Source organism: Podarcis tiliguerta, assembly GCF_965153285.1.
Source record: "Podarcis tiliguerta genome assembly, chromosome: 1".
Classification (NCBI taxonomy): Eukaryota; Metazoa; Chordata; class Lepidosauria; order Squamata; family Lacertidae; genus Podarcis; species Podarcis tiliguerta.
This window is the reverse complement of record NC_139534.1, coordinates 24171948-24185996: the sequence shown is the minus strand read 5'-3', so window position 1 is coordinate 24185996 and position 14049 is coordinate 24171948. Positions and strand designations below refer to the sequence as shown.

Here is a 14049-nt window from a genome sequence, read left to right as displayed (position 1 = left end):
CTTGACATCCCCATTTTGTTTCAGAGGAGAATAAAAATGTTCCTAGTGCAACTGAGACTAAATCAAAGCAGGAGAGCTGCTATTCATCAGGAAAAGTGAAGGCTGATGCACCTGAAGCATTGCAAGGTCAGGATTCACGTTGCTTGAGAGGTCAAAGGCAAACTAAAAACTGTTCCGTGAGGTAACTTCAATTTGTGTTTTCTTACCTTGTAAAGTCCTGTGGCAGCTATCTGAGCATTTCATTTACAGATATTTCATACCGCTCTCTCCCTTTAGCACTGTGCCATTTTGAACAATCAAAGGAAATGCCACACAAAAAAGCGCCAAAGGGGAGTGTGCAGGGTCTTGTGTGCAGTGTCTTACGTGCTGTGTGCACCCCAGTTGTCCCAAACTATTCCACGCACACTAACACGTCCCCATGAAAAGCTACACCTAAAGGCAGAGGGTCCCTTTTAAGTACTGGAGCAAAGGACTGTAGGTGAAAAGGGAAACCAGCCGTTCCCTCATGGGCTTGCACATAAGTGCGTCAGCCCTCTTCAGATCCCAACAATTATTTCCTAACAACATTTTTGAATGTGTGTGTGCGCGCACTAAGGTTATCTCAGAAATCAAGATGGGCAACAGGGATATATATAGCCTTTGACCCCCTCTGGCAGGAGAGAGAAATATTGAGAATTGTGTTGGTGTCATTTAATGAATCAGATTTCTGGTCAATAAGAATGTGTGGATTTTCAAGCATTGTTGCAGATTTTGCCTCTGACCAACTCAAAACTTTTCATTAAGGCAGCCAGCTAACTTAGCATTTGTGAAAATCTAGTCATGCGATTCTCCCACCATGGTTTACCACATACTTCCACAGCACTTTGGGGAAGTGGCTATTTGGTGATTATTAACATTCATGAAGCACCAGTAATACTAGCTGATAAAGTTTGGCGTGGTTTTTTCTTTGTATGGCACATGGCTGGAATGCCCCACATAGAGGAAGTGATAATCAGCACTTAGTGTCTAAAAATAGTGGTGTCGGGGCTTAAACCTGCCTGTGAACTATGCCATGTGTCCTGAAAAACCTCCTCTTTAATCCAAGAATGTGGAGACAGACTGAAGTTGCCCAGTGGTGGCACTTTTAAATATGACTTCATGCATTCCAGAACCACAGCCCTGTTGTTCAAAGAGTGGTTGAACTCTAGTGAGCCTGGAAACAACTTAAGCCCTGGTGGTAATGGTTGGTTGTGATCTCCAGCTATCCTGGTTGCACTAGAAAACTGGACTTCCTTCTTTTGACTACAGAAAAACCATACAGCTGTCCTTTAATCACCACCCCAAAGTTCCATCAAGACTGCAAGCAGAAGAGGTGGAAGATGTAGCCTGAGTCATTCAAGCAACAAACATTAATGGAGAAATACAGTACAAGATGTTAGTTTCAGAATCATGAGAATATTCAGAAATGGCCTCCCCAGAAAGCTCTTCGTAATGTTTCCCAAAATGGTTTTAGAATTATCACACAGCAGGTGGCACAGGTTGCGTGGTCATCTCTTGTGTTCAGTATACCCAGAAGTTTTATTTTACGTGATTGTAAAGACTTTTGATCATCATCAACTCCTGTGAACCTTTCTTTGGGCCCAGTGAGGGCATATTCAAAGTTTTTAAATTTATTACTTTCTCTTTCCAAAAGGTTCAGGTTGGAGTGGCACTACATGATCATATTATTGTCTACAGTAAGTCCACAACTTATGCAGTGATTAAGTTCCAGGGATCAAACTCAAAGCCCAAATTGTGTTTGGTCAAAACCAATTGGGTTCAATGGCTGGCCCGACCCGAACCATGCTCCCCTTTTTAAATTTTGGGTCATATGCGTAAAGCTGAATGCACACAAGTTAAATGTGTTTAAAGCTGCAGTCCTATTGTATTCATCCATCAACTTTAAGACAGTTTCATAGCAGAGAGGAAATTGGGCTGGCCCAATTGCATCCACCCAGGTAATTTTCCTGGGACAGCAGTGTTTTCAGACCACCAGTGAAACCGTCTGCACTCCAAAGGTACACAAGCAGTATCCCTTACAACAGGGGTGGGGATCCTCAGGCCTTGGGGACAAATGTTTATTTTATGAACTAAATTTCTATGTCACTCTTCATCCATAGATCTCAGAGCAGTTCACAGCATAAAAATACAAGATAAATGTCGCCCTCCAGGTCCTTGGAACACGCCCCTCCCCCAGTCTTGCTCCACATCCTCCTCAAGTGTTTTTGCCTAGCTGGAATATGTCCTTGAACTCTGATCTTGCCTCTTAGTTACCTGGGCGGGGGATAGAGAGGGATGTGTGAGGGTGTGTAGAAACTAGTCTGGTGTACAAAGATAACTTTTATTTCTTCACCCAATTTTCATAGGAAAAAGTCAAATGGGGGGGGGGGGAGTGCTTTACTTTTGTTCTGAGTGGACATTTAGCATTGCAGCCAGACTTGGAAGCTGTACCAATATGAAAGCTGGCTTACCCACTATTATTCCAAACACGCCAGACTGGCACATCAGAGCAATTAACTCAAAGCATCTCTCTGACAACGGAGTCCCTATCCTGCTCTTTATATTGAGCTTTTTAAAAGAAATGTCAATGATGCTCAGGATGAAACACACGTGAGTGACACACACACACAAAATGGCACCTCTATAATGAGTTCTCCCCCCTTTACTTCATAACGCTCTCATCATTATGTTGGGAGTTCCCTCACCCCTTTCACTGGCTGCCAGGGTGGTGAAATTCACAACACAATAGTATCATATCCTTGCTTGAATGTTTGAATGTGGCTGTATATCACTGGGATGACTTCGTCATGCGAGTGTACGCAATTTGAAGCTTCACAATTTGAAGGCTGTTACACTTATCACATGGTAATAGATGATAAGACCATGTTTGTTATATATTATATAGAGAGATGATTTTAAAGAAAATAATTCAGCGTAAAAGTAAACAAGTACGAAACAAGTTACAAAATATAAAGCAAGGACAAAGTTACAAATAAATCGTATACTGTTGCATAATCAGTTTGAAGGAGTCGAGCAGGCAAGTGGCAATATTCTAGCATCTTCCATGTAGCTTCCAGGCTGCCATGTTGCTCCCTCCCTCCCTAAAAGTTATTACTGAAACTACAAATGAGAATAAGGGGAAGGCAGGGGATGACCACGCTGAGTAACTTGCTTTAACTCAAAAAGCTGCAAACTTATTCTGTATACTCTTTTCCCCTGGCAATTTTCAGTTTTGTGTGCGTTTCTCCAATAAGAAAATGTGCCACAATATATGATCCCATGTTTTCAGTTTTAAGGAGGTTAGAGATATTGGAAATTGCCACTCAAAAGAGCACATCAACTGAGCTCTCTGATTTTTAGGTGTGAGATGGGATGTATTGGAGAGGCCTTGCACCTTTGGGTTTGTTTATGACTTCTTCTGTCTTAGCCCAGAGTAAAGAGTTTTGCTCATCTGTCACAAAAGTTGTGGACTATGTTCTTGTTTGCTTCCTTTAGCTTATCACACATTTCCTCCTCACAGCAAAAGCACAAAAGTGAAATCTGCCTACATAACCCATGATTATTATATTATATCCAACCGCATAGCAAGAACTAAAACTTAACAAATGTAACTTGTCCATAAGAAATAAATATTTTGCTTGAAAATGTTAGTGTAAAGTTCATTTATTTTTCCCCCTCTTACATTTTGTGAACACATCAGAATGTGACTATATGCATATAAACAACAATTGGGAAGACACATCCCTCTCCTTATCTTTCAGAAGTATTGATTTGTTGAAAAAGCAGCAAACAAAAATGAAACTCTAGTTTCTAGATGTAATGCATATTCATTCAGACAACACCCACAATTCATGGTTTGTCAGTAAATCATATGTTACATTGTAGCCATTCTGTAATAAACCATGTGGTTAATGATGACTGTTCATTATAGATGAAAGTAATTTATTTGTAAATCACTGGGAATGCAAAAATAAAAATAAAAATAAAACAACCCGCTTACTAGACTACAGGTTTTTAAATTCCATCTTTCTCACACACATATATTCTGCTATTCCCTCCGTGTGGAGATTTAAAACCAAGTAGAGAAGAATGTCTGAAAAGGGCTATAGTTATAGGGAATAAAGCTGACCCTTAGAAGAGCTTTTGAATTATTTGTGCCTTGTCATTGTGGTTGATATCAGTACTTCATATACTCCGGTGCTCTAGTCAGCGACTAATTTTAGTAGCTGCCATATTTTAAATTGGGCCTTTGCTGAAGGCCTAGCAAGATTGGCTACAGCTGCCTACGGCTGACACAAGCCGACACACAACCACAGAGGAGGCTTAAACTTTGTCTCCTTAGTAGAAACAACCACAGAAGTTCTGACACAGTTTTGATGCTCTGTTTTTTTGGCTTGAATAGCCGAGGGAATAGCCGTTGTACACAACTAGGGTCTAGGGGAAAGTCTGTAGAATTTGGTAACAAGACAAAAAGTCTCCCGTGGCCTGAACTGAACCCTCAGGCCATGAGCTACTTATTGTAATGCTACTGTTGCCTTGGGAAAAGTAAGATCCTACGCAGACATCATTGAGTTGAGGCGATAGCCATAGATCAAATCTGCCCTGGTTGTCAAAAAAGGCGAGAGTACGGGTAATTTTAATGCTAAATATATAACTATATAGGGCACTATTCTACATTTTTGCACGAGTGCAAGGACTAACACCACAAGGGAAACACACAAGTGAACACTGTCCCCCAATATGATACGGAGGCTTGCGGGAAAATCTGAGAACAGATTCATGGGGCGTGGGTGGGGTAAGAAGAAGGGGAGATGATTCAGTTGCACAAGGAGAAATCCTTGCACTAATGCTTTGTTGTAGTCTCGTTGCTAAGCAACAACGTGCCGAGCTCACCGGAGTGGGTAGGCCAGCCAATCAGAAGAGTCTCTGAGGTGTACTTACTTCAGATATTGAAGTCAGATCCAGTGCTAAATCCAGTGACAACCGGGCATGGCAATATTTGAGAAGCCATTTTGAGACATGTGGTCAAAATAAAACGCTTCTCTCTTTTCCCCAGTCTTAAGTTCAATTTTCCACATTTCCATATCAGTTTTTATTTTTAAAATTAATTGGTATTTTAATGTGAATTTCTACTAAGATACATATTTATATTGCAAACTACACTGTGACCCTTGCATGATGAACAGTATATAAATCTAATAAATAGAACATTTTTTTTGTCAAGCAGTTTTCCTTAATTTTTTTATGTTCACTAAGCAACTTTATGCACACTTTAGCTGAGTATATGCAGTTTGGTTTACATTACAAAAGAACACCCCTGCAAAATTTGGAAAAGTGCAAATTTCAAAAAGGTATCTGTGTTCTGGTTCATCTATTGTTCCAAAAAGTGGGTGCCTTTAAAAAGTGGGTGCCTTTAAATGTGAACTGAGTGGAATTTCTCTTCCATTCCTAGATGAAAAGCTGGCTATACATTTCATAAATAAATGAATTAATATTTCCCCTAAAAATGGTTCAGTCTTTAAGAAGACATTCAAGGGGGAGCTTGCTATAAATTGTTACTTTCCAGATTTTAACACTACCCTAATAACATGGCTGTTTCCCCTGGTAATATGGATTAACACTTCGGCAATAATTTAGTGTTTTGTCCACATAATGAAACTTTAATCATGAAGCTAAGTTTCCAGCTTTGCATCCAGAACATCATAAACTTCCTAGACAAGTTGTGTTCACCATCCATCTTGCAGAGCTGGGCCGTGTCCCAACCGTTGCCACAGTTCATCGTGAAACCTCGAGTAAACCACTATTTTCAGCCTCAGTTCCCCATCCAACAAATGGAAGTAAAGGTGACCTATCTCTCATAATCATGATGGAGACAACCCCACTTTTCAAATTAAAATGTCCCTTAAGTGGTATTCAACTAAATTTTACTCAGAGTATACCCATTGAAATTAATGAACACCAATGAGCAGATTTTGGTGGGCCAAAGCAGGGTCAGCCCACCAGTGAGGCCAAGCGAGGTGATTGCCGCAGATGGCAAGATCCACAGATGCAGCAGATCCCGATGTCAATCTTTCTTCCCCTAGTGCTCCTGATGTAGATCTTCACTCACCCCTTCTTCCCTTGCAGGGAGAGGAGCACCATTTTGGGGTTCGCCTCAGGTGCCAAAATGTCTTGGGCCGGCCCTTATCCAGAAGGTTCCATGGGGAAGGCAAGATTGGCACCAAAACCAACCTCCTCTCCCCCATGGAAGCCTCACTGCATCCAAGGCCCTTCCATGAACAGAAGGGCACCACAGCTGCAGTCAACGTCTTATCTCTGCTTTCATTTTCTGCAAAGCGGGGAGGTGGACTGCAAAACACCACCCCTCTTGAACATTCTGCTGTTTGCAGCACAGTTTTTATTCCTCTTTGCTAGGTCCAACCTCTGATCTCTGATCAAGGATTATCTCCAATTTATATGAAATAAACAAATGCTTTTGTTTGCATCGGAACATTGTTTAAGTCATCCTAGAAGCAATGTGGGATGCAGGTGGCGCTGTGGTCTAAACCACTGAGCCTCTTGGGCTTGCCAATCAGAAAGTTGGCAGTTCGAATCTCCACGACGGGGTGAGCTCCCGTTGCTCTGTCCCAGTTCCTGCCAACCTAGCAGTTCGAAAGCAGACCAGAGCAAGTAGATAAATAGGTACCGCTCCAGCAGGAAAGTGATGTTTCCATGCGCTCTGGTTTCCCTCACGGTGTTCCATTGCACCAGAAGCTGCTCAGTCATGCTTGTGACATGACCCAGAAGGCTGTCTGTGGACAAACGCCAGCTCCCTCGGCCTGAAAGCGAGATGAGCGCCACACCCCATAGTTGCCTTTGACTGACTTAACTGTCTAGGGGTGCTTTACCTTTTTTTTTTATAGAAGCAATGCCTTAACTTCCTGAGATTCCTGCATTGCAGGGGGTTGGACTGGATGACCATTGGGGTCCCTTCCAACTCTTCAATTCTATGATTCTATGAACTTTCTTCAGAAGTGCTAATCGCTCTGACATGTAAAGGCTTTATTACCTTTATTAAGTCAAAATAATTTATTCTTCCAGTATAATAAGTCCACCTGGTATGCAACCAGCTTACTTATTTGACCTGGAGATAGACAGTTGAATTTGCCCTTTTTTCGTTCGCAAGGAGGCAAATGGGTGGTTTGGCTGGACTGGGACTAGAAGAGCCCATTACTTAGTCGACTCTTTATCACAATTAGCTAATAACATCTCTATTAACACACCCACCCACATGACCCCATTTCTTTACTCTCCCACTTTTTTTAAAAAAAAAAGATACCTAAGGCACGAACTTCTCAGTAGCATCAGATACAATCCCAGTCCTCCACACAACTATACTTTCTGAAAAAATACTGGTTGCTTGTTCCTCAGCATGGCCTCTCTTTCTAGTGCCAAAATTAGCATTGTCAATCAGGCCAACAGGTGGCCCATTGCATTAAGCGGACATACACCCCTTTTTGCTGGGGAAGCCAATCAGAAGTGGCGCCGAGGTGACAGAGGCAGACTTGTCAGCAGATCTGGGGTATAAAAAACTAAACAACCATGTTAGCACTTCTGAGCAGTCGAGCATTCCCAGCCTCGCCTCGGGTGTAGGGATTGCAGGGAAAAGCAAAACTACACCGCCTCAACCGTGTAGTTTTGTTTTTTTCGGCTAGAGGCTCAACCATTCTCATGTTGGGATTGTTTAAAATCATACTCTGGATAAGGACGTCGTTTAAGGAACTTACGTTTGGGCGCAGCCCACCCAATTTAGGCACTCTTGTGCAATCAGGTGAGTAGCATGCCTGGGTTGACTGAGCTGTGTTTTCTATGTGAAGGAAAGCCCTGGTACAAAATGCATGTACCTAAGAGTGTCTAGTAGCTTGAATTAAGGGGTGGGGGTGGGAGAAAAGCATGAAGTCCTACATGATTCTTTTAAACCAGAATGCAGAAGTAGAGATATCTTGGCAAATGAATTTTTAGGTCTTTGTAATAGTTGGCTAATATGTCTTTAAATGTGCTTGAGTGTGAAAAGCTATTTCATACATATATATATATATATATATACATATATATATATATATGCCTATTAAAATGTCTGGTTAACTTTTAATGCTTCCAGGGAGTGCTCAAGGTTATATTACTTGCAGATAAACGGAGATGCTCCCAGAATAGCTCTGATAAAATGCACATGGCATCGGCTAGTCGCTGATGACTTTTTAAGGGAATCAGCTGCTGGGGTATCCGTTACACTGCAGATCTGGACCACTTGCCTGCTGTCAGTCAAACCCGGGGTGGTTATTTTTGGAATGTGACATTTCACAGGCATACTTTCGAAATACTAATGATACAAAAGTCATATAAGATTACCGTTTGGATAAACAGCAATTTTTCCCACTACATTAAGGTAGAGAAGAAAACAAATTGGGGACTGAAACATCTATGCTATGGAATTAAGTCGCCTTAAGTAGTCTTTGCTTTCTTTCCTTTTAGCTCAGTTCTTTCTGCTTCAGGTAATGTGAGGAACCCAACTTGGAAAATGACATTGTAAAGTCATCTAAATATTCTCAATTTAAGACTAAGCCTTGCAACCAATTCATGTAAAGGAATTCACTTGTTAGAAATCTGGAAGTTTTAACTATTTAAGAAGAAAGGGGGCCATATACACAAAAAGGCAGCATGTTCATATTGCTATTATGAAGCTTTCTATTATTATCTCAATGGAATTCTGCTGTCTGAACTTACAGGCATAGGAGTTTTTAAGATAACTGAGAGAAATAGGCCTCCCATATGCCACTAGTAAAATCTCTGGTAACTTAGTTTGTAGTTTTGTGGGAATTCATTAAAGGTATCAGAATACTGATCCTGCCTCTTTTATGACAAATCCAGCAGGCAAGTAAATACAGAGGGATATTATAGGTCCTGCATACTGAGTTGAATTATTACATGGCTATATGTTTTTTTATGTGGTTTGCCAGAAAATGAGGACATTGTGTTTTACCAACAAATGTTTTAGGGGTGGGGTGGGGTCAGATTTTGCACCTTCCTGCAGTTGTTCAAACCATCAGTGTCAGTTATCTTATAGCCTAGCTCACATTTCACAGGGCTCCTCACTCTTTAACCTAGATTCAACTGTGCTGCTTGTATGTTTTACAAGCACATTTTTATTCTGCTTCCCCCCACCTCTCCCCACAGAGTTCATCTTTTGTATTAAAGGAAACTATCAAGCATTCTAAGGAGGTTCTTTTTAAACACTTCTAAATTTCCACATAGACTGAAGATTTCCAGTATACTTTAATGGTCACTCATTTAAAGGCACGTGGAATGGGGAAATGATACTAGCACTTTAGGGCAGTTTTGTGATTCTGAATAAAATCATTTCCTCCCACCCTCCACCCCTCCATTTTCACTTCTGGTTTGAGAAGGGCTTAAGGCAGAGCTTTCCAAACGGTGAATCACAACACGTTTGTGTGTCGGCTGCAGCGTGTAGGTGTGTCGCATGAACGCTCCCTGAGCTCATTCCAGAGCTGGAAAGGGGTTAGTTTAACCTCCGGTTTGCTAGTAAAGCCGGATTACTGTGTTGCGAAATGATGCATGTCTGAAAAGGGGGTCACCGACATGAAAAGTTAGGGAAGCTCTGGCTTAAGGAGTGCAGCAAATGTCATATAATAAAGCAATAGCAGCATGAGATAGGAGGCTCTTAAGCAGCATGCTTATTTCCATTTGGCAGTATGGACTGTCCTTCCTTGCAGGTTTTTAAGCAGAGGTTGGATGGCTGTCTGTCATTGATGCTTCAGCTGAGATTCCTGCATTGCAGGGGGTTGGACTAGATGACCCTTGGGGTCCCTTGCAACTCCATGATTCTGTATGCAGCTCCCTTTAAGCCGTTTGCAACCGGGTCACTGACTGTGCTAATCAGAGCTGTAGATAGTTGGGATAACTACAATGCATCAACCTCCATAAAATGCTGCTATTAGGGTGTGACCCAGTCAAGAATGTCATCAGTGGAAATCACTCCATAGGGAAGTGTAGGGCAAAGAGTTTCATGTCACCTGGTCGTGCTCTCTATGCTCAGGACTTCAGAAGGATCGACGTCTCACTTACGCTTTTTATTTCCGTCTTTCTTTTCAGAGTGCCTTTAAAGATGTCAACCAAAGCGCCGACGTTCACGCAGCCGTTACAAAGCGTTGTGGCACTGGAGGGTAGTGCCGCAACCTTTGAGGCTCACATTAGTGGTAAGGCTTTTATCTCGCAATCGTGGCTTCCCTTTTTGTTTGCTGGTTTCTCCAAACACCATGGTCAAGGGGAACACTGTTTCTCCTATGTATCAGATAATCTAAGGGGGGTGGGCTTTCTTATACCCTCTCTGTTTCCATCCCACACTGGTCCCCTGCCTGCTTGCACTGGGGTGATGGCGGTGACTGACTGCACTAGTGGTGGCCCACTGAGGGAGGATCAGATGAAGGGTTTGATTATTAGGATTACCATCATCAACAACATCAGGGTATTGGGTGTCTTCATGGGGGTTTAGCTCCCCCTATGGTGCAAAGGCATAAAACGTCAAAGGCAACGTTGGTTCTTCCTCCGCTGACGCCTCAGTTTGACACCACATGATTCCATAAGAACATCATGAGAGCCTGGTGTATCAGGCCAAAGGCCCATCTAGTCCAGTATCCTGTTTTCACAGTGGCCAACCAGATGCCTGTGGAAAAATCCTCAGGCAGGGCCCAAACACAAGAGTACACCCACTTCCTGCAGCTTCCAGAAACTGGTGTTCAGAAGCATTACTGTCTCCACCGACAGAGGCAAATACTAGTAGTCCTCCTTGAGTATCCTTTTTTCCCTATCCTGAGGAAAACTTCAGCCCTAAGCTAAGATGGGGGAAATAGACTGCTTCAGGGAAGACTTTCCCTGTTAGTTGGTAGAGTGAGAAATATTGTTGTCAATGTACAGCAAGGCTTTAGTCTGACCATTCACATTCCTGTGCGGACTACTTTGCATAATTTATTTACCACGTAAAGGTTTCCCACACACCATGCATTTAAAGGACTCTTATACCTCTTTGACAGTCATTACTTCCACCCAAGTAATCCTGGGAACGGTGGTTTGTTAGGGGGTGCTGAGAGGTGGGGGGGGGGTTGGGGTGGGGGGTTTAATTCGACAGTATATACTATATACAGTCAAGGTGCACCATTGTGAAATACTTCAGTTAATTAAGTCCCTTCCTTCTCTGTGAGTTACAGTTTAGCAGATAAAGAACCAGTTCGCATCATGGTAAACTGGCACTACATAGTAAATAAAGTACCCCGAACCTGCCTGAAGAATGTTCTTTCAATCCTCCCTGCTTGCACTGGAAGGACACAAACCATGATCCTTGGCTTATGGATACATCCAAGCCAGTGCTTGTGGTTTGTTTCTCATTCTGAGAAAGTACAGTTGTAAGCCAAAAGCACATTTTGGCAAGAGATCATGGTTTACTAGAGTGAAAACTTAGAACAGTGGAGGTGAAAGGGAGTTAAACCATGATCTCTGGTTTGGATGTAATGGTAAGCCAAGATTCATGGTTTGTTGCCTCTGCACAGTAGCAAGGGAGAATGAAGCATAAAGAGGAAGGCACAATCAAGATAAATATCTATGGCAGTGGGCCGTTCTGGAGGAGAGAATAATTGGGGCCTTGATGCTCTGCATCTTTACTCAGAGTGGCTGTCCAGGAAAAGCTACTTGCTGACTAGAGTGGGTGGTGGTGATGCAGCTGCCACAGGCTGAAATAGCTGGTGATAGGATGAATCGGCAGTAAGCTGGTTTTAGAAAGTAGAAGGGGAGCCCCGCTGGATCACACCAAAGGCTGGAGGTCCATGACTGAATCCCTTGAATCTTAAGCTTCCACGAAGTCATGCTCCAAAGTGGCCCAAATTCATCCAAGTCTCTGTCCACAAAGCCAGATTTCACGATGGCAGGTCCTGTTTTAGATGTGCTGCAAGCATTGCCAGGCCAAATGAGATCATGGTGCAGCTTATAGCAGCCCACATGTTTTAAAGTTAAGGGCCATATTACTGGAACTGAACACGATGTGGAAATACCCCATGACTCAGAATACATACCTTAGGTAGATCATAGGCCACACATTGGGCATAGGCAACATAATATATATTTATTCCCATGCATAGCCATGATACATGAGCCACAGTATAATAGCAGAACCAGCCTAAGATACATGAGCAGCCTTGCCAGGACTCGGTTCTGTGCTGCTGGAAGTTTTCCCCCATAGCCCCTCCTGCAAAGTCCTATCTGTGTGGCTTCATTTCCCCCTATGCCCCCATCCTTGCTTACTCTAATTCCTTCTTCTGAGCTAGAAACCATATACAGTGGTGCCCGCAAGACGAATGCCTCGGAAGACGAAAAACTCGCAAGACAAAAGAGTTTTCCGTTTTCTGAGTTGCTTTGCAAGACGGATTTCCCTATGGGCTTGCTTCGCAAGACGAAACGTCTTGCGCCTTTTTTTAAAAAACCGCCAATGCATTCCTATGGGAAACCGTCAATACATATTGGTGCTTCGCAAGACGAAAAGACTCGTAGAACGAAAAAAACTTGCAGAACGAATTAATTTCGTCTTGCGGGGCACAACTGTATTTGCATGTGGCACCCAGAAGGTTGCACGTAAGAGAATGTGACTCTCAGTCTGAAAAATGTTCCCCACTCCCCATCTTATGGGTTAAGATTCCTTTTATCCCTTTTATCCCTCAAATTTATTCCATTTGCCATATTCACTGGACTGCTTGGTGTATCAGTGAGACCAGAGCATGGTGGCACAGGCTGGGTGTATTTTCCTAGGCTCTCTGTACCACAGGGAGAGCTAGTTTTCTGAAACCGTTTCTCTTCTGCTTGTGTCTCCAATCCAATCCTTTGCACAAAGTAATCTTATTGTTAACACTAACTCACATTGCAAGGTGTTGTAAATCCCTCCTTCCCCAAAGCCGCTCATCAGTTTGGACAGGGCTGACAGTGATTCAAGATTTGGGTGTCTAATGCACTAAAATCTGTGAGCAATTTTTATCTCTTGAAATCTGAGCCCCTAAATCACCAAAGAAGGATAACTTCGCACTTGCAATTCTTTCCCTCTTCTCTATAATCAGGCATTTAAAATTTAGTCTTTCTCTACCTATGATAATGCAAAACCGGACTACATATCTATATTTACAGGTCAAATATTAAAGTTACGTTGTAAACTGTATATTAATGTCAGCAAATCGGGGCTTTCCCCCCAAATTATCGCAAAATATTATCTTTCAGACTACAACATAAAGCTGTTACTTTATTTATATTATACATCACATTTCTAAGTGATCATAGCACTTTTACATGCATCCGCTCAGTAAGTCTTGCAAAAATTATGTGATGTAGGGCCAGCACAAAACATTTTACCGCCTGAGGCAAAGGACAAAATGGTGACCCATCTCCACACCATTCCATATATAGAAGCCAATTGTGCTGGCCAGTTGAATCTTACTTCAGTACTGTTAGCAGGATAGACTCTAACCCTCCGCTGCCCCTGAGGACAGCAGCTTATACAGCAGGACAGGCCATATAGCACATGTATAGTTTATGTCCTCCAACAACAGAGAATGGTTGATGGTGCTCAGAAGGTTTCCTTACTCTGGCTAACAATAGGGTTGGCCTTAGCCAGAACAAGTATCCCTTCATTACAGGTGGGAAGCTAAAGTTGACTGTTGCTTCCTTAAGATTACCTAGTATATTCACAGAGAGCCTGAGACTTGAAACAGGGACTTCAAGTGTTCTAATTTTACCTCCTATGCTGCTGGATATGGAATTCCCTTATAATGCAACCACTTTATAGGGTATAGTGCAAATGTGCAAATAATTTCAACTCCTTCAGTTTTCTTGAGCTATCCCTTTTTTAAAAAAAGAGTAAGCAATACAAGTTAAATTCTACTTGTCACCTAGGAAAGCTACCTCCTAATCATCTGCATCTCAGCTATTCTTTCAGTTGAAAAT

At 42.3% G+C, this 14049-nt stretch overlaps 2 protein-coding genes across 3 annotated transcripts in view; both read left to right on the top strand.

The window, feature by feature from the left end:
• Window positions 1-3663, top strand: part of CCDC141 (coiled-coil domain containing 141) — a 110294-nt gene extending 106631 nt beyond the window's left edge. The window contains exons 29-31 of one of the 2 annotated variants that reach the window (XM_083405290.1): window positions 25-181; window positions 1288-2883; window positions 2994-3663. In XM_083405290.1, coding sequence (XP_083261416.1) covers window positions 25-181; window positions 1288-1369 — 239 coding nt within the window. In that variant the 3' untranslated portion in view covers window positions 1370-2883; window positions 2994-3663. The remainder of the gene's footprint in view (window positions 1-24; window positions 182-1287; window positions 2884-2993) is intronic. The other variant, XM_083405294.1, reaches the window with a different exon arrangement.
• Window positions 3664-7532: 3869 nt separating this feature from the next.
• TTN (titin) overlaps window positions 7533-14049 on the top strand; it is a 285564-nt gene continuing 279047 nt past the window's right edge. Inside the window, exons 1-2 of the mRNA XM_083403724.1 lie at window positions 7533-7828; window positions 10168-10271. Coding sequence (XP_083259850.1) covers window positions 10181-10271 — 91 coding nt within the window. The 5' untranslated portion in view covers window positions 7533-7828; window positions 10168-10180. The remainder of the gene's footprint in view (window positions 7829-10167; window positions 10272-14049) is intronic.